The 20889-nt window shown below is 38.4% G+C and overlaps 1 protein-coding gene across 4 annotated transcripts in view; it reads left to right on the top strand.

Annotated features, from left to right (window-relative positions):
- Positions 1 to 20889, top strand: part of zgc:171482 (zinc finger protein) — a 581354-nt gene that overhangs the window by 108884 nt on the left and 451581 nt on the right. For all 4 annotated transcript variants that reach the window (XR_007934136.1, XR_007934135.1, XR_007934137.1 and 1 more), the window contains one exon: positions 8984 to 9076. Coding sequence is in view for 1 of the 4 variants with exons in the window: in XM_051922949.1 (XP_051778909.1) it covers positions 8984 to 9076 (93 nt within the window). In the remaining 3 variants the exon portion in view is untranslated. The remainder of the gene's footprint in view (positions 1 to 8983; positions 9077 to 20889) is intronic.

Raw genomic sequence — 20889 nt, forward strand, 5'->3', positions numbered from 1 at the left:
ACAGAGGTTTTTAAGAAACCAGGTTTCAGCCTTAACCGAGTCACTCACCTTATCCCTGTTTTGTGTGTGCATACTGTATAAAGGGGCTCTTTATTTATTTGTTTGTTCTTTATGCATTTTCAAGATACAGGCTTGAAAATTGTCACGGAGGTAATTCTCACCATTAGTCGGGCTATTGGCATAACGTTTTCTGCCTTGCCTGCTGGGAGACAGTAGGGGCAGCTCAGGGTCAGAGCCAGTGACAAGAAATAGTACAGTGTGATCTATAGACAGAGAAACAGCACAAGCTTGCGGTCATGATGTCATGGCTAGCATGGTTTCCTTTTGTAGTGTGATGCGGCATTTTTTATGTATAAATCTATCCAAGTTTATCGTTATTTGTGGTAAGGATTCAACTTTTGTGGCTTGTTTTAATTTAATATGAATTGACAAAGTTTACTGTCATTAGCTTCTTGTTTTTATTCTTTATACGCAATGCTCCGAGTAGCATCATGTGATTGCTTCAGTTAATATGATCAGAATATGATGCTTTAAATATGGTGGAGTCACAACACTTGCTATACTTCGCTGGATACATGTGACAGTTTTACCAGAAGTTAGTTTTAATTTAAGTAGGTGTTATGTTAGAAGCCTTAGGAAGAATATTTTTGAAAGTAACTGGGAGAAAAGATGTACAGTAATCCCTCGCTACTTCACGGTTCACTTTTCGCGGATTCACGACTTTGCGGGTTTTTAAATACAAGTGATTGCCCGCCTATCGCGGAAGTTATGTTCCAGACCCATCAGCAACAGGAGAAAATCCGTGATATAGAAAGACCATATAAATAAACATTTTTATAGTTTAAGCCTTAAAATACCCATCCCACATGCTTTAAACACATGTAAACTTATAAAACACACTTTGTTAACACATATGATATGTGGATGTCGGGCTAAGGATATGAGTAACATCTCACTATTATAAAACATTTTAACTTCACGCAAGACAAGACAGTGAGACAGGAAAATTGGTGATGTACAGGCTTTTAAATTATTGACAGGCAGAGCGACAAGCAGCACAAAGCCAGCACAAGCGTTCATTCAGCTCCCCACCCCCTTGACAATGCGAAATGCACCTCCGGGGAGGGGGGTTTGAGCGAACGTGCGTTCAGCCCTCACACACCCACACACACACTCCTCCTCCTTCTGAACGCGCAGAGCGACAAGCAGGCATTTTGGCAGAAGCAGCACAAAGTCCATTTCTGCTCAGCGTGAGTTCAGCTGCCCCCCTTCACAAAGCGAGTGCAGACACATTGATGTCTGATCGCTGCGTGCAATGTGCAGTGTTGGTCTGCGGTGTTTAAGAATGTAGAAAGTGTTTAAGAGCATAGGAAGCGTTTATAAGAGTGTGGGAAAGGTTAACAAGAGAGTGAGAAAGGTTTATAAGAGTGTGGGAAGGGTTTATAAAGCCTTAAAATATGTATAAATAATAAAATAAATATAGGTCGCTACTTCGCGGATTTTCACCTATCGCGGGGGGCTCTGGAACGTAACCCCCGCGATAGGTGAGGGATTACTGTAGTCTGAAATAAAATAAGAGTCAAAAACCAGGAGATCTACTATACTGTTACCAAGGCCAAATTTAAAGTCAAGGAAACCAGATAAAAGCTATTAGAAAATAGGTTTGACAAGCACAAAAACGGTTGACAAAAGGACGTTCTGAATCCACAAACTCAGAAGAGGAAGTGCCTGAAACTGTGCCATTTTAACCTCTGAAAACATGACCCCTGACAATACCAAGCTGTCCGAACGACATAACGGAAAACTGGCTGTGATGTAAATAACCAAAATGGGGATGAAAACATCCCAAATATATTAACAACATCAAAAATAATATTCTGATCACAAAATTGATGTCATTTTCAGAATGAGTAGCTTAAAAAAACTTACAACTTCCGAAAAGGCGAAGAGTAACATAGAAAATAAATAAATAAGTAAATACCCCATCTATAACAGTAGGCTGTAGTGTCTGGTTTCTGTGAACAATTTTCTTGATATAGAACTTGGATGTTTGCTTTGCCCTTTGATTTTGGTAGCTTGATCTTATTGTCTTTTTGGTTCAACCTTTTTTTTTTTTTGACCATGTTTCTGGTGTGCCTTTTCATCCTCTGGTCCTGTTCTTCACTCACAATAATTCTGAGACTATCCTTCTCATAACACTTTTCAACTAAGAACTCTGTGTTTGACTCCCACCAGTTACTCGTTTCATTTTTGCTTTAATCCAACATTTTCTTCACTAACTTTGTCATAGCCTTGGACTGCTGTGAGTGAGGCCATCTTGTCACTTAGGTTATTAATAAAAGTTGGGTTTTCTAAATGTAATTTTTCACCACTAAACTACATTGCATTCTCCCCATTACTGTTTCTCTGACATATCTGAAGCTGCATAAGTTGTGATTTTTCACATATACTGTAAGTTTCAGCTTAGGGTAAGAGAGCGTTTGCTGTTGTAACCTCACAGCTGGTTCAAAATATGTACCAATTTAAGATTATTCACTGCATGGTGTTTAAGCACAACGTTTTTTTTTCCCATTTTAAAATGCCAGGGCAAAGCTGGGAAATGGAGCTACAGTTTGAAAATAGTGAGTGAAATTTTACACTGTGATCTATCGGTAGAAAAATAGTGCTATGCAGTTTCTGTGGGTGGGATAATAACTAGAATGCTTGCCTTTCAGCCAAGAAATCCAGATTTGATTCCTGCCCATTATGTTTAACTTTTACTTTAATCAAGCACTTCCCCCCACTATTTGTGTCATGGCCCCAGGCTGATGCAAGTTGGCCAATCTTTTTGATGGAGTTATTTATTGTAGCTTATGGTCCTTTGCCACACAAGGATAAACAAGAATATTGTATACTAGTCATTTAGCCCGTTACAATAACGGGCGCTAAAACAGTAGTGCATAAACATTAGTAGGAACAGTCTATATTAAATGGCAAGCGACTTTGACCTCATTCTTTTTGTTGGTCGTATTTTTCTTTCTTTCAGCCTTTCTTTTGTTGATGTTTACTTGCTGAGCTGACCGTTCTTCGTGGGCTGCCGCCGTGTATTGTGTGTCTTTAATTTTCTGTGACAGTAATACTGTCTTGTACGGCTCTATTCAATAAGGGCGCGTAGATAATTTAGTTCAAATGGCTCTGGAATATGTGAAGAGCAACAGGTGCAGATCTTTATTTACGCACGCCTTTATTCGCTGCGCCCAATTGAGGTCGTCCTTTAGAGGCTCGCCTTTTTGTGTGCGCCCTTATTGAAGGATGCCTGTGCGCGCTCTTATTGAAGGATACCATCTTGTACGTCCGCTTGCTTGTTCGTCCGTAATATACGTCCGTACGTCTGTAATATACCTTTAATTTTCTCTGGCGGTAATACAGGCGTGCACGTCGGTAATATGCCTTTAATCTCCTCTGACAGTAATACTGGCTTGTATGTGGCTGTAATATGCATCACTGTATTGTGTACCTTTAATTTCCTCTCGCAGTAATACTGGTTTGTATTTCTGTAAAACTATCTATCTATCTATCTATCTATCTATCTATCTATCTATCTAAAACAGCTCTAACTTTCTCTGACAGTAATATCGCACATAGCACCGTGCCCCGCGCATGCACACTTCACCAGAAGACACCCACACACGGACACCTGGATGCACATAGGGATTTTATATACAGTATATAGATAAGGACATTTTTTAATACTAACAGTACTTTTTAATACTAACAGTAACAAAAAATGTACTGCTACTACCCTGGCTTATGTCTGAAACATATTTTTTATGTCCTTTTTGCTCATTTTTGGTTGATTTCTATTAGCACATATATTAGTGTTGTTATTTATGCTTGTTATTTGTATAATTATTCCTTTTTTTTAGTTTCGTTTATAGTTAGGTTCTATTCACAGAAACCTTATTTCTAAAATGCCATGTGTGGTGATAGTATTAGGTTTGTAGTTTAATTATTACACAGGATTGAACGAGATTATAACCTTTCAATAAACAGTGCTTGGAGGCATTACCTTGAATACAAGCTCCTTAGTCAAACACTACTGATCTCTATTACATCAGCGTCTGCACATCCACACACGTAAACATTACTAATCAACTATCATTACACCACGTAAACCCTTATTCTGATTAGAGAAACCAGGTTATAGGCCTGCGCTCTGACTGTTACACTCTGTCAGCCTGCACATGTATTTGCTTTGCACATGTTTTTAGTAGCCACGGGTAGAAATGTGCACAAAATACTTCACCAGAGCAGAGGCAAATGTTGGGGTGATCGCATTTTTCCTTCTCCCGGCTGAAATAATCTGTTGCAATATTTCAGAAATTGCTAAATTTTTTGTTGATGAGCTGAATATACAGTGCTGAGCTCAGCAACACAATCAAGGGAGCAGTAGGGTAACACGTTAAATGTTATATGTGTTACGTGGTCCGATTTCATTTTAAAGTAAAGTGTAACTTAACACAATGCTTATCATATTAAAGTAAAAATACCAGCATTATTATCATTCCAGCAGCACTGGGTGTAAGGCAAAAAGCACACACACACTGGGTCCGTTCCCGTGCTCAATCACAATGTTTCATGCAATCTGGTAGCAGATACCTATAAATAAAGCAATTTCAATAAATTCAATTTGACTAAGCATATTTATAATACACATGAAAATTATCACAGGCATTGTGCTTATTTTTTAAGTTTTTAACTTTTAGTTGTTATTTGTGCAGTTTAATGACGTCAAATCATTTTGCCAAAGAAGAACTCCATAAGATGTAGACACAAATTATTAAGAAGCCAGATTTCTTCTTTATTCTGGTTATTCACCTTAACTCTGTTATGCGTTCATGTAAATGCACTATATGTGTGGCTGCTTGTTCTGCGATGTCTCTTGTATTTTGTGGGTGGTTCCCCAAGAGGCAAGGCCACCTGTCCATCTCTATTGAGGGACTGCTCCCAGTCATATAAAGGGAGAACTGAGAACTGCAGTGAGAACTGCAGTCCCTCTGTAGTACACTATATGCACCTGGTAGCTCTTGAGCTTTTCCTTTACCTTTTCCCCAAAACGTTTTCTATTTCATTGTATGAACTGATGTTCTGATTTGCTTAGGATTGCCTTATTGTCAAAGCTTTTTTGTCTCCTTTTTTGTTTTTTAATTTTTCGTAAATTAATTCTCTATTTTTATAAAGGTTTCTGGTAGAGCTTTATTCAGCAAGCTAGAATTCATAGTTTTCCTTCCTGTGAAGCTTATTTACACTTATTTTTGGACTACCAAGTATAGTTCCTGAACTTTGAAGCCTAAGTACATTTTGGCACTGTGTAGGCCAAAGCCAGCCATCAGAGTATTAGCTTAGACTGTCTTCATGTGTACTCTCTCTGGGCAGGCATATGGGAATTTTGTCCTGCTTCTCTGGCTATAACTTAAATAACTTTGACCATTTCAGATGACTGGAGCACTAGAAGTACAAGTTTAATACATTTAGGTATTGATGCCATTTGCATTTACTTTTTACTTTCAGGCTTTTCCAGTTTCTCACTCAGGAAGCACTGGGTAACTTAATGAGTATGTCTGAAATTAGCTTAACAGTTTTAACAAACAATTGTCATTTAATATTGTTTTTTTTGTGTTACAAGTTTAGCCATGTGAAAAATATAAAGAAAGTAAAGAGCAGCTGTTCTTCATCTATCAAAAGAAGCTGTTATCCAAGGTTATAAATAGTCAAAGATACTGCATTATAAAGTACGATCTAATTACAGAGGTTCTGAAAGTGCATGGTATATTCAAACAAAGTGCTCAGGAGTCCTAAACAATCATTTATACATTTTTGGGATACTTCTACCTCGATTTTTTCCCAGTCTGGTGCTGAAAATTAGCAGGTGGTCCTTTTAAATGTGAATGATTGAGCCACTGCAAATTCCTGTGATGAATAACTTGCTAATGTCCAAAGTTGTTTTTTTTTCTGAAAGCTGCTGATTATCACACAGGTTTTGCTGTAGAGATATTTTTCACTTTTGGCAACAAAACATATTTGGCAACAATATGCTTCCTGCTCTCCTTTATTATTTTCTATCCAAAAGAATGTTCTTGCCAGTAGTGCACCCTGACTTCAGATTTTGCTCCAAGCCCATACAAAAAGAGTATTCATGCCAGAATATTAAGTGACTCATTTGGTAAGACATTCATATGTAAGTAAACAAATCGTGACAAGCTTTAATGCCCCATCACAGCACCTATGTAAATTTTAAGAGATTTCTTGGAAAGAATTATTACAGGGAAGAAGTGAGTGAGTTCAGTGTTTGTTTTATTGAACTGTGACGGTGCGGGTCCTGCTCCATGCTCCCACCTCTCTTCTGGGAGCCCTTGAACCCAACACTGTAGATAATGTAACCGGATGAGCTGGCAGATAGGGACAAATCAAACTGAGCAAGGGGATGGTGCAAAAAGTGTTTTTACTAAAAACAAACCAAATACAATAACAGTGTCCAAAGTTAATAAATAAATAAACCATAAAAACAGGGATAAAAGTGGAAGTTAAAATAATCCAAATAAATAAATCCAGTTAAAACGAAGTTAAAAACAACAGGCTGGAAACAGTTCCTTTTTAAACACCTGGTGCCTTTTTTGTTTAACTCGCGGCTCCCCTGCTTTTCCCATGTGGGCCCTACAACAGGGGAGTTACCCCACCTGCAGCTGCAGCTGACCTTCTCCTGCTGGTCCGGTAGCTTTCCGCCCCCTGGCTACGTACTGAGGCTCGGGTTTCCTCAACGGCCAGGGCACTCACGCTGGGGCTCAACTCTCCCAAGCCTCCCTGACTCCCACTGCCTTACATGGCTTTACACGGCAAGCCAACCACCTTCTGTGACACTCCAACTCCTGAGATCGCTCAGCTGGAGTGACTGCTTCCTGTTGCCCCCACTGAGTGTCCACCATACACTCCTGCTGAGGGGCTCTTCTCCCAGCTGCCTACATTCCAGCTAGGCTGCACTTGCTTACTCACTCACTCCCTCCCACACCATTTTTATCTTCCTGCCTTCCTCTTATTTTCACCAACTTTCTTTCTTTCTTTCTTTCTTTCTTTCTTTCTTTCTTTCTTTCTTTCTTTCTTTCTTTCTTTCTTTCTTTCTTTCTCCACACTCGCGCTCCTTCTATTTATGATGGGGACGTTGCACAGGTGTGGCGATCAGCAGCTCTTGGCATCACTTACGAACACGGGCGATCCCACACCTGTGCACTTGAGTGCGGAAACACCCACGCCCGTATTGCACCCAGGAACCGCTCCGGCAACACTACCATGCCCCCTCCTTCAGCCGCAAGTGCCGCGATTATTTATTTAAAAAACTGGCCATTCGTTTAGACCCACTATACCACATGAACCTACAGCCAAATAATTTCAGGAGACTTACCTCTAATTTCTGGCCCTGGCAATGGACATCACCATTACTATAAATGAAGTATGCGATGCATATGAAGTAATGTTTTCAGTAAGTCTTTTTGTAAAATGAAGGCTTCCAAAGATAATATTGGCAGCATATTCAAATACTTATTTTTACATGTGCTCTTTTCTCCATTATGGGGTGTGTTTGTTTTTCACCTGTTTATTACTGCTACAAAAACAGAACTACAGTAGAACCTCCATTTCGTGTTTTTCTATGGGCTATCTAAAAAAAGTGTTAAATGCGTGAGAAGTGTTAAGTGAAGTGACTTGTCACAGATTTGTCAGGATCCCATTAGTACACTTCTGGGTTTGCTGTGTTGAAGTCTTTTTACAATTGTGATGGCTAGTTATGATTCATTTTGAACATGTGCTGATTTGTTCTATTTAATTTGTGGAATTATTTGGTTTTTTTTTCAAATTGCTATTCCTTTTCATGAACAGCACTGATAGCAGAAGTGTTGTTGTTAAGCCATGAGAAACTGAAGACTGTACAACCTTTCTGTATGCCTTTGAATTTTCAAAACAAAATTAAGCTTTGTTCATGCCACATTCCCAATTATTTTGCTCATATGTGACACAAAACTGATCTTTCTTAGGGAAGGGTTTCAGAAAGAATATGTGTAACTTTTATAACCACTGTTTTGCATCCAAAACCTTGACATCTCACACGTTTCTTGTGATGAATGTGATTGCCCCAGTCCCAAAAGATAACTTTGGCCCACCGCACGTGAAATTAAATTAAATACATCTAAAAAATGACCACCAGCAGTAAGATACAGTACATCAAGCATGTATGCTACATAAAAGGTCAGTAGTCATAATGAAGCCTTATGGATTTGGGGAATGATGCCATCATTAACCTTTTCATTCCAGTTTTAAGTAGGCAAGTATGTTAATAACAAAGCATCCCACGACTACAACTATGCAGACATTGTGAGCCCCTCAGCCCCATGGATTCCAATCAGCTGTCCCGCTTGCAATGCTATAATTAAACAAGTGACTCAAAGCAACAGCTATGATTTTTGTTTTCTGTTGTTTTCTATTTCTCTCCTGTGCTGACATTATATGCTAAAACAATGTGAAGTAGTGCAGCAACCAGCTTCTGCTAATTAGATTGCATTGGTCTGACAAAATGATTTTATTCCTTTTGTGTATGCATATCTCTACACTTTCATATCAGATCTGGATCATTCGCAAAATTAATTTGAACAGTCAAACAAAACAAAAATACATTATTAGACAATAATCAGAATAGAGTCACTTGTAGCTACAGTGTGAATATAGCCTTAAAGTCTAACACTTGTTCAGACAAACTAGTTTTTAAATATTCCTCAACAGCATCTGAAAAAATGTTAAATGTGAGAAAATTCTAAATATGAAAATGTTAAGTCAGGGTTCTAGTATGCATCAGAATTTTCAATACATGCATAACGTAATGCTCAGAAATGATGGCCAAGGAATAAATGTGTTGTCTCATTCCATTCATATCTTTTATTTTCTCTCTCTAATCTGACAGAGCAAAAAACATGCAAACAAGGTCCGTCTCTTCTACATGCTTCACCCTGAAGATGGAGGACCACCTTCAAAAAGACTACGGCCCGACAACCCGGTAGGCTATCAGCCGTTTTGTTCCTTGACGTACTCCAGGAAGTACTTGAATTAATCAGCCTGTCTATTTCAGAAATGTTGTTTCAACCATCTAAAACACTATCTGCTTCATTCTTGACCCAAGTTACAGATTTGACATTCTCCCATTAGATACCTATGGAAGGTTCTCTTGTTTCATATTGAGGAGCTTAAAACTGCTTAACCTGTCTAATAGCGCTACTACCTGAAAGATCCAGTGAATACTGTACTCACAGTCCTGCTGTGGAAATGTTACTGTCTGAGGGAAGACAAACAACTGAGAAGGAAAGTGGGTGTTGTCCCCTGAGCACAGACAAGCAGTGCTGAAATTGAGGATTCACTCAGAGGTAGGGCAAGTGAAATGAGAAAGGCAAGCAGAGCTTGGCTGACAGGGAGAGATTTTGCTAATGTTTAAGTGGCATTCTTACATCTTAGATAGATAGATAGATAGATAGATAGATAGATAGATAGATAGATAGATAGATAGATAGATAGATAGATAGATAGATAGATAGATAGATAGATAGATAGATAGATAGATAGATAGATAGGAAATTTGACTTTTTGCAGAGGCACTTTAAATAATGAAATTCTTAAATATATAAATAAATAACTATACACACCATATGGTCTGAACATACTGTATATCAGAATGACTAAAAAGAATGTTTAAAAGAAAGAGAACTTCTTACTTGATAGCCCCAGTCTCACTGATGCATTATACAGGTGTATTGCTGTAGGTATAAAAGAGCCTCAGTAACGTTTCTTGACACTCTTGTGCTGAATAATTTCTTGGCTGAAATCCATTAATGTTAGTGTGTCAAAGAGAGGATATGCATTGATGCTCTTAAAGGCATTTAGCTTTATTTTAACTTTCTTTTTTGCTATTACGTCAAGGGTGTCAACAGTGTGTCCCATAACTAAGTCTGCCCTTTCAATTAGTTTGTTGATTCAGTGGGCCTCTCTTGAAGTGATGTTACCAGCTCAGCATAGGAAATCACATTAACCATCACAGAGTTGTTGAAAATGTGAAGGATGTCACTTAGCAGTCTCCTAGGAAAAAGAAACTGCTTTGTCCTTTTCTTATTCTGCTTCTCTATGTTATGAGAACAGTCCAACCTGTCATCTGTCATTGACATGGACCCGCAAGTATTTATAATACTGCACCACCACTACATCTACTCCCTGAACAGTGACAGGAAATTGAGGCTTTTTGGTGCGGTGAAAATCAATCACCAGTTCCTTGGTTTTGCTGATATTAAGGATGCTGACAATTCTCTTTGCACCAAGAAACAAAGTTCTCCACTTGACTCCTATACTCTGTCTCATCCCCCTTATCAATACACCACATATTTGCAGAATCATCTGAGAATTTCAACAAGTGACATGACCTGGTATTATATTTATGGCCGGAGGGGTACAAAGTGAAGAGAATAGGAGACAGAACTGTTCATTGTGGTGCTCCAGTGTTACTCACATCCGTATCAGAAACACAGTCCTTGAGTCTTGCAAACTTCAGTCTACCTGACAGATAGTCCATTATCCATGACACCATAGGCTCATTCATCTGCATATCTCTGAGTTTATCCCTTAACACTGATGGCACAATAGTATCCTAGGCATTGGAGGAATAATAAAACATAATTCTCACAGCTTTGCCCAGGTAAGAATAATCCTTGTGGAACAGATAGATAACTGTATCCTCTACTCCAGTCTTTGTCCAATAGGCAAACTGCTGTTGGTCCAGGTGGTCCACCACAAAAGGACTCATGTTGTCCATGATCAGCCACTCAAAGATCATCATGATATGAGACGCAAGTGTCACTGGTCTGTGGTTATTAGGTGAAGAGGCATCTGCCTTCTTTGGAAAAGAAACTTCCTGGAGTCTTAGGAACAGACTAAACAGGTGACAGAGCATTCTACAAAGTTGGTCAGCACAGGCCTTAAGACCCTGAGGATTAACCCCATCATGCCCCAAAGTTTTTCTTGTGTGTAGCTTACTTAGTTGTCTTCTTACTTGGTCTTCAGTTATGGGCAACTCACATTGATGGTCAGAGGTGGACTTATCACTGGCCATTCCATTTGACATGGAAGACTGGTCATTGGAAGAAGATGGCAGAAGGAAGGAAAATCTATTAAAAAATTGGTTCAGGGCATTAGCTTTGCCCACAACATTGTGATGGCCCAGATTGGTTCTCCAATCACTGGTTATTTTCTGGAGCCTATTGAACCCAGAACCGAGGATGAGCTGGCAAACTAGGACACACACAGCAATGGGTTGGGACAAAGTGGAGAAGTGCTTTTATTTAAAATCAAACAAAGAAAGTATTCAAAAATGTGGTGCCAATCCTTTATTGATAAATAATCCATAAAATCAAAGTGAAACGTGGAGGTAATAAAGTTCAATAAATAGATCCATTAAAATGAGGTTAAAATCTCAGGGAGGTTTCTCGCATTAAAAACAGTCCCAAGCCACAATGCCGCCTTCCTAAAAACTGATGTCTTCTCTGCTTACAGGATCCTTCGGCCAGTAGAGACATCCTCCAACAGGCACAGTCAACCCAGTCCCCTGCCAGTCCCACACAGAACCTTGCTCCTCTGACTCCCACTGCCACTCCTCGGCCTTAAGCGGAAGCCCTGCTGGCGTGGTCGGTCACTCCTGTTCCCCATAATTGCTCAGCTGTGTGCTTGTATAGGCGCCATCTTCCTGACCGCCCACTTCCATTCCTTAGCACGGGCTTCTCAATCCTACCTCTTTCATCTTCCTTTAACTTCCATCATTCTCTCAATTACTTTTTTATTCTTCCTTCTCTATTGTGCAGGCTCCTCTCAAAGCCCTGATTGGGTATAGGTTCTGTCCTCCACCTGCTTTGAGATGTGAATGAAGCACCTGATTGACCTGCTCACATTTGCATGGGAATGCGCAATCAGCCAAGCACTCCAATCAACCACGGCCCTCCTATCACAATTCCCTTCTACCACCTGTGCCCAGGATAGAAGCCTGAATGACAGATGGATTCAGTGCAACTAGCAAAAAGTTGCTTCTGTAATCCCAAAATCCATTGACTGAGTTCTGTTACTGTTGTCTCAGGGAGGGTAAAAGCTAAAAAATGGGTCTATCATCCTGCTGAAATTCCTGAGCAAGGACAGATCATCAGACTTTGTAATGTTCGTTGCATTGTGCTTAATTTCAGCTGTTAGTTATTACAGACACTGTCAAAGGGATGATATTTCTTTAGTGATTCTGTGCACTAAATGTACACAGTGTCATGTTTTTGGTCTTTCCACTTGTGTATTAGTTTGCACTTTATTTAAATTATTTTGCACTGTACCTTTGTGCACACACTACTACTAGCATGCAAGTTTCACCCTGAGAAATGAATAAAATATTTTTTCCTGAGTATAGAGCTTCTCAGGGCCTTTGGTCTAGGTGACCTCGGAGCACTTTTCTGCCAGTGTACTATTGTGTGTTCCAATAATTGTTTTTTATGTACATTTTCCACTGGTAGCAATCCTGTAGGCTCAGACCGCTGTTTTTATAGTATTATCTAACATTGATCTGCCTTTCTATACATCTGGAATCAATTGACGAAGGCTTTATAATAAACAGTGGATTCAGAAAGTATTCAGATCACATCTTCACATTTTGCAGTGTTGCTGCCTATGCTAAAATCATTTCATTTTTTTCACCACATCAAGCAACACTCAATACCTCAAAATGACACAACAAAAACAAAAGTTTAGAAACTTTTGCAAATTTATTAAAAATAAAAACCTGAAATATACAAGTACAATCACCTCACTGTAAACTTGCACTACAGTTAAAATATTGCACAACCTGAGTCACCTTATAAAGCATGTATTTACATATGATAACGATTGGCTTCTAAGTTGATTTAGATTTCCAAGTGCTATCTACTAGGAGCTTTTGATATCATTTTTAAGATGACATGCAGTAAAGCATGTTTATTACATTATACAGAAAAGTTTTAAACTTCATTCATATAATGTATATTGTCAATAATTAAACATGTGAGGACATGGTGGCACAGCGCTAGCGATGAGCTGGCCCTCCGTTCAGGGATTGTTCCTGCCTCGCGCTGTATGCTTTCTAGGATTGGCGTGACCCTAGATGGATAGATGGATGGAAAAATTAAACATGTACTACGAAGACATTTCAATGTTTCATAAAAGTTGTGAAGAATCTGCGTTCTAAGCTTACAGATGGCTTGGCATCTATTATAGAGCTGATCGTGTGGCGATTGCTTACTTGGAGAAAGAAAAGGAAGGACAGGAATAGGAGGTTAGTATGTTTGAAAGAGACAGTACTGCTGCAGTAAATTATTTCATTGAAGGTCACACACGCCGCAGCTTCTTGCGGGAGGCAGGAACAATCTCTAGACAGGGCGCCAGCTCATCGTTAATACTACACCACCGTGTCCCCATGTTTAATACATGCTTTAATTCCTATCATTATGAAAATGATATCAAGTATATATCTTAATATTTAAATTGTTCAGAGAGCTGTAATATCATGAATGTAATGTATTCTGTGTCCTGTCGGCAGAAGAAAAAGCCTGTTTAAGAAGCACATAATGATTCACACACGTAGAGCACATAAAAGAACACATAGAAAGAAGCATTTAGCGTGCTACTTTAGTTACGATGGGATCTGAGGAACTAGTAAATTAAATGATTTTAAGATGAAGTTTATGACGTTCTACTTTGATGACAAAATAAAGTACATGATTAAAGTGGAAATTTCGAGATTAAAATTGACATTTGGACATTTTTTTCAACTGTGTCCGTATTTTGTTTTTCTTTTCTCTGTACCCTAATACGCTTCCATATGTCACTCAGATGGTTGGCTACAACTCGCCTTTTCACAGCGACTTTGATATCTGACCACTTCTTATTTATTTTGGACACTTTGTGACTTTCTGAAATTGAACTTTCGAATTTCTCCACCACTCTGTTACTCGATCAACTTCCTTTTGTTGTTTATATCACTGCTTAAACCAACAAATAGTATGTTTTTACTTGCCTCCACTTGGTATTCGCTGAAATTTTTCTGTTTCCCCCGTGCTTTTGCCATTGTCTTTTCACAGAACGCTGAGCTTAAGAGGCTGTTTATATTGATTTGTATATTCAAAGAGGCATAATTCTGGGTGGAGTTGTGGAGTGGCGGCAGGTGCGTGCATGTGCGTTACTTTTCACGCTGACCGGGATTTATTTAGCAGAAGAATGTAGAATTTGGCGAATGCACAGATTTATACATTTTTTTGTGCATACGCACATTTCCGTTTTGTTCCGTACGCCATGTTTTAGTGTGAATTCTACACACGCCGATATGCATGAAGCCCCAGGCGTGTGAAGCTTGTTGCATCATACCCAAAAAGATTCCAGGCTGTAATCCATGGCAATGGTGCTTCAACTTGAGTAAAGAGACTGAATACTTGTGCGAGAGTGATATTTCAGCTTTTTTTTTATTTATTAATAAATCTGGAGAATTTTCTAAAATTTTTTTTTCACTTTGTCATTCAAGGATATTGAATGATCCTTGATGTGGAATAAAATTAATTTAAATGATTTTACCATAGGGCTGGAACATGGCAACATGTGCAAAAAGTGAAGATATCTGAATTCTTTATAAGTCCACTGTGTAAAGAAAGTTGCGTTTATGTCTGAAGATTAAAAGGGTTACCTTATTTGTATACTATCAGAGTAATAGGGTGCATGTTGCACCTAGATCCTATATGGAACCAAAGGGTTAATATCCCTTTGGAGGGATACTGACATTAAATCTTGGGAGCCTGAACAGAGTTATGAATTTTAATTTAGGGAAGGAAATAATGGTGTAGAGATGGATTTCTGTCCTGAGCCTGGAGTTTTCTTGGAAGCTAATCCCAGACTGAGTATAAATACTTGGTTTAGTGACTTAGGAATCAGTTAGTGAGTAGGGGTAACAGCAGAGAGCTGAGAAAGCGTAAAGGAGGTGAGTTGAGAACATTTGATTGTGTTTGAATGTGGGCAAGTCTTTGACATAGTGTTGGTTAAACTTTATGTGAAGTTCAGTGGGTAATTGCCATTTTTGTTTTTAATTTTTATCTTTTATGCTCCACATTTATCCCTCCTTCATGCTGTTAAATAAACACATGCAGCTATATATGTCTTGAAGAACGTAACTTTTGGGAGGCTCCCTTTCACAGTCACCATTTTACATTTTTTATACGTTACTGTGGAAAATGATCAGTTTATTATACAATTCAGTGTCAGCCAAAATATGACCTAACATTTTTCATTTCACATTTGACAATGTTTATGATTGCAGTTTCATCCAATTGGTGATATTATGCTCATCTTTTTAATGAAGCCTGGCATTTTTTAAAACATACAGTGGAATGATATTTCCCTGCATCCCTGAGGAACTCATTTGCAGACCTGCTTTTTTATCATTGGCTCAATTAACTGATTTCAAAGAATAATGCCATGGTTCAGACAACAATGCCATCTGTGGCAGAGCCACAAGCATCTGCAGTGTTTCGAAGTCTGTCCCTGCTATACACAGCAATTCTTTCTGCAGGTGACATATACTGAAATTATGTTTTAGAAGTGTTCTGGTATATATTCATTTAAATAAAAAAAACTGTATTTTTTTCAAGTGCAAAATTAATCTTAAAGTTTTAAATTATGGTACAAGGATTTTTATATATTGCTTTTAACTGAAATTTTACCATATTTGACTAGTCAAGTACATGTGACTCATTCAAAGTGCTTCTCAAAAGTTTTACAAGCCTTTAGGGACTTGGTTTTGTTGAAGTTCGGTGTGTTTTGGGTCAGGCTTTTATCTTATTAGCAAGTGTATTGTGAGAGAAAATAAAACTTCCCTTTAACGCACACATTACCATCGGCACAGCTACCATCAATCAGCCAACTCCCTGGCATGGCCATAGTGTGTTTGTTGTTTCGTTTTACATCTAGATTGACACTTATTTTATCACCCCTTTTCTTCATCCTTTGTACTGAAGAATGAATAGCTAATGTATTGATTTAGTGTTCACATCCATGACCTATCAAAACCAAGTGAATGAAGTCAGCTGAAGCAGCAGTAACCAATATGGCTTGTGTCTTGTGTGAGAGAATGTCTTGTGTTTCTGCCAGTCATCTGGAGAATTACTAACTTTAGCCCAACAACTAGATATATCCTGAATTAACTCTTTAATTAGAAAAGTCTTTAAGTATTTATTTATTACTCCTTGCTGCATCCAAGGACACTCAAAGACTGTACACATTAGCTTTACATGGCAACATGTTCACTGTCTTATTAATCTGCAAATTTAGATGATTTTAAAAGAAAGTGGACAGCAGGAGGCTTAGTTGATAGAATTGTCAATATATTTTTTATCGTTCAGACATCTTTTTCATCTTTTTTTTTTTTTACTAAAACATTTGGAAGTTTCATGTAGTCTTCTCAGACCCCAGTGCATCAGAATGCCTGACTCCTCTTTCTCCAGACACATCCTTGAATTGCACCTGAAGACAGAGAACCTGAGTGGACCAGAAGAAGCAATTTAAAGTTCCCTTAAGGCTTTCCTTAAAAAAAAATCAAAATAACATCATTAGCTGGGAGAAATTAGCCGCAGAATATCCCCTACTATGGTACTACATATTTTATCAAGCCAAACTTAATTTTACGACTTTCCACATTTGTTTTTTAATGAGGCAGAGAAGGAAAATGGTCATGAATGGAGATGGAGTAGGAACTGGATTTGCTTCCAATTAAATGCCCTGCCCCGCCGCTGTCCCAAGAACTGTGATCTGAGATTTGGAATCTTGAATCATCCAAGGTCACACATATAACTTTAATGGACATCATTCTCATTTTATATATTTTCATTGATAATATAACCAGGACACAAAATCTAAGTAGAATTTCCAACCAAAACACCAGTGAGAATGTGTTTAATGACAAATCAAAATGTCAAAAAACAGTCGAAATTCAAGAAGAATATGAATTCCGTCGTCTCATGGGGCTATACATAATTCTCAAATAAGAATATACGTCTGGGGACAACTCGCTAAAAGGTTTGTAATGCATAGCAGAAAAAATCACCTCTGTAAAGGCTGCACATACAGGTCTTCTTTGTAAAACACCTGCCGCTTATTCCTCTAGTCCGTACACTTTAAACTGCAGGGGTTTCAGTGTGAGAGCAAATGAAATTGAACAGACGATTTGACATGAAGAGAAAAAAAAAAGTTAAAATTGCTGGTACAATTCTGGGAGCTTAGTAGCCCAAAGTAACCGGAGCTTGCTGATTCATTTCTGCATTGTAATTTGACACACACCACTGCAGCTACTTGGCTCCACACATTTGTGATGTGATTCTGTCTGCTATGATATCTTTCTGTCATTTTGACTATTGCATTACTATATGATATAATAACAGCAAGTTGCGTTTAGATAAGCATATTAAAACAATGCAGTTATATTCTGGCAGATGAATGTTTGCATTTCCAATTAGTAATGCTTACTTACTTCAGTTTGTTGTTTAGACGTGCAGTCAGGAGGTGGGTGCTTTTCAGCCTTGTTTGTTCTTCTAATTTCTTCTGCTGCTGTCGTTAGGTTGATTTGCTGATATAAATGTTTTGAGTACTGAAGTCTGTATCTCCTGCGACTCTTCATTATCAACTCTCTTAACTGCAGGTCTTTTCACCTCCTTTTGACGGGGTGTGACACACCGTTTACTTTGAATGCATATTTTATAATTCATATTTTCATAAACATAGCTGGCAATTCTTTCAGCCTTACATTAACTCTGATACTATTATCGTTAATAAACAACAAAGAGCAGACACAGCATCTATGACAACATATATTTCACTTTTATCACTAGTCCACGGATGTCTTGGAATGCCAGTGTATAATCATAGGTTACAGAAAGGTGTTTTTCTGGCACAATGTTATTTTTCATTTTTAATAAATGTAATGTACTCTCCGCACATACAACACACATTTATATGTGTGATAGGAGTCTTTTTAGGAGTATTTTCAGCTGTAGACAGTTTATCGTAATCAAACGCATGCTGTCTGTCACACCAGGCTAACAAGAGCACCTCTGCTCTTTGCAGTTCAAAATCACTGCCCGTACATTGACTAATGCCTTAATGAGGCCTTGGATTAGTTTATAAACTTGACACTCCATTAGCCATCTAATTATTCCAACCATGTTTAAAATATAATCCACCTGTGGTTGCCTTCAGGTAAACACCTGACTCAACAACAATCTATGAATTGTACTTTCCATTAGCAACATGGGGTTGTGTCAGATATACAGCCAATCCAATTCCCATTTAAGAACGCATGTCTTTTCTTTGTTGTAAGCCTTAGTTATATATAGTTAGGTTAGCATTTTGGTGTAGCATTTATGGCTTTGGACTTCCAGCCTTGAGGCTGTGGGTTTAAATCCCACTGTCAGCACTGTATGACCATGAGCAAGTCACTTCACCTGCTGGTGTTTCAATTTTAAAAATAAAAGTAGCCAATTGTTTCTCAAATGTTGTACATTGCTTGGGTAAAGAAGTCAGCCAAAGAAGAATAGGGACCCTTTGTTGTTTGCCCATCAAACATTCTCAGGTGAAGTTATTCTTCTTCTTTTTTTCATAGCTAAAACTGAACAACTTATCCTCTGTTCTTGAGTTCTTTTATCTGGCACTTATTAGAAAGAACAGTTAATTCCTTTATAGTGACTGTCTTGGGGCAGGTAACCTCGTCGACACTTCCAGTTCTTTTATTGTGTTTGTCTTCTTTGTGCCAGGTTGATGTCTACCTGTAAACAGAGGAGAGCATTCTCTGAGACATCTGGTGTTCTTCACCTTTTCCTATAGTGTTTTCCCTGACTACCAAGTAGGAAAGTAAATTGAGACCCAATATTGTTTTCTAGCTCACCCTCCCTGTATCTTGCACTATTTTTTCAACACTGATAAAAGTCTGAGAGGGTGGGCTTGTTGTTATTAAAGAAAAATCAGATACAGTCTTAAAATCTCCTTTTGATGGTGCCACCCCTTAATAGCTCCCTTACAACCCTCACATTTAAAATTGTCCATCATCTGTTTTTTGATTTGGCAAAATTTTACACCAGATGCCCTTCCTGATGTAACCCTCCCCATTTATTCAGGCTTGGGACAGGCACAAAGAAACACACTGATTTGTGCATCCCCTGTGGCTGGGTTAAATATATGGGTTGGAGATGGTAGCATTGACCAGAAAACAGGAGATGGAACTGGAGGTGGCAGAGTTAAAGATGGTAAAAGTTGCATTGGGTGTGACAAGGATGGACAGTATTAGAAAAGAGGACATTAGATGGTCAGCTCAAGTTGGACGGTTGGGAGACAAAGTCAGAGAGGCGAGATTGCGTTGCTTTAGACTTGTGCAGAGGAGAGATGCTGGGTATATTGGGAGAAGGGTGCTAAGGATAGACATGCCAGGCAAGAGAAAAAGAGGAAGGCCTAAGAGGAGGTTTATAGATGTGGTGAGAGAGGACATGCAGGTGATGGGTGCAACAGAGCAAGATGCAGAGGACAGAAAGATACAGAAGAAGATGATCCGCAGCTGAAAGAAGAAGAAGACACTACTAAAGAGTTAGTTTTGTCATTTTTACCTTGTGGCCAGATGTTAAAGTTCGGCAGTGGCAGCCATTTGTAATAGGTATGTAATGGGTGAGTCATCAGCCATTATTGTAACACTGTACAAGAGTGAATAATCAATGAACCTTTCTGAACTTTATTATTGTTGAGTATATTTAGCTAACATCCTTATCAAATGCAGTTTGTGAGATCAGATTAACAGTTTATATTTTTTTTATTTGGCACACAGGCAAGTTACATGACTTACTCAGGCTCATACAGTCAGAGCGATACAAGAATTGAACCTTTAACCTTGTGGTTTAAAGTCAAAGTCACTGCACCTCACCATTTTACACATGATGTTTTAAAGCGCTTAGAGTAGTCCCTTGACAAAAATCCTATCAATGTCAAAAAACTCTTACACAGCCAATAAACACATCTTGATCATTCCTGTGACTAAAACAAATTATGTAAATTGAGTGCTGGCATAGTTTTTTCTTAAATTAAGTTGTTTAAAATTCAGTCATGCGCCTATTGTTTACAAATTGAAATTAATGAAGTAAAAAATACCAGTACACAAGTTCTGATTTAGGCCTTTCTCTGGAATAGACAATCCTATTTCATTTCATAACCTGCTTCCAATTTTAGTCCTGCAGGTCAGTAGTAAAATATGTTTCATTGTCCCACCTTCAATGAGTTTGAAAGAAATCAGCTAAGGAGGATAAGGCAGGCAAATGCCACAACAAGGAGCATTGCCATTCCTAAAACATGATTTTTTTAGAAATGCCACGTCGACTATTTGAAACATGGTAAATTGATTAAATTTTGAAAATGTTTCATGCCACTATGAAAGTTGAGTTTTAAAAGACAAATTTAAGTCATTAAAAATCTCTGCAAAATATGATCATTATCACAAGGGATATTTGTGTTTTCTGTGGTGGGTTGGCACCCTGCCCGGGATTGGTTCCTGCCTTGTGCCCTGTGTTGGCTGGGATTGGCTCCGGCAGACCCCCGTGACCCTGTGTTCGGATTCAGCGGGTTGGGAAATGGATGGATGGATGGATATTTGTTTTTTAAAAGGTTAACTTCAAATGTATGTTATTGTATGAAATTTCACATGAGATATTTAAATTAGGTCATGGTAAATAAATGTGACTATTGGTCCTTGCATGT

Source organism: Erpetoichthys calabaricus, chromosome 2 (genome assembly GCF_900747795.2).
Source record: "Erpetoichthys calabaricus chromosome 2, fErpCal1.3, whole genome shotgun sequence".
Lineage (NCBI taxonomy): Eukaryota > Metazoa > Chordata > Cladistia > Polypteriformes > Polypteridae > Erpetoichthys > Erpetoichthys calabaricus.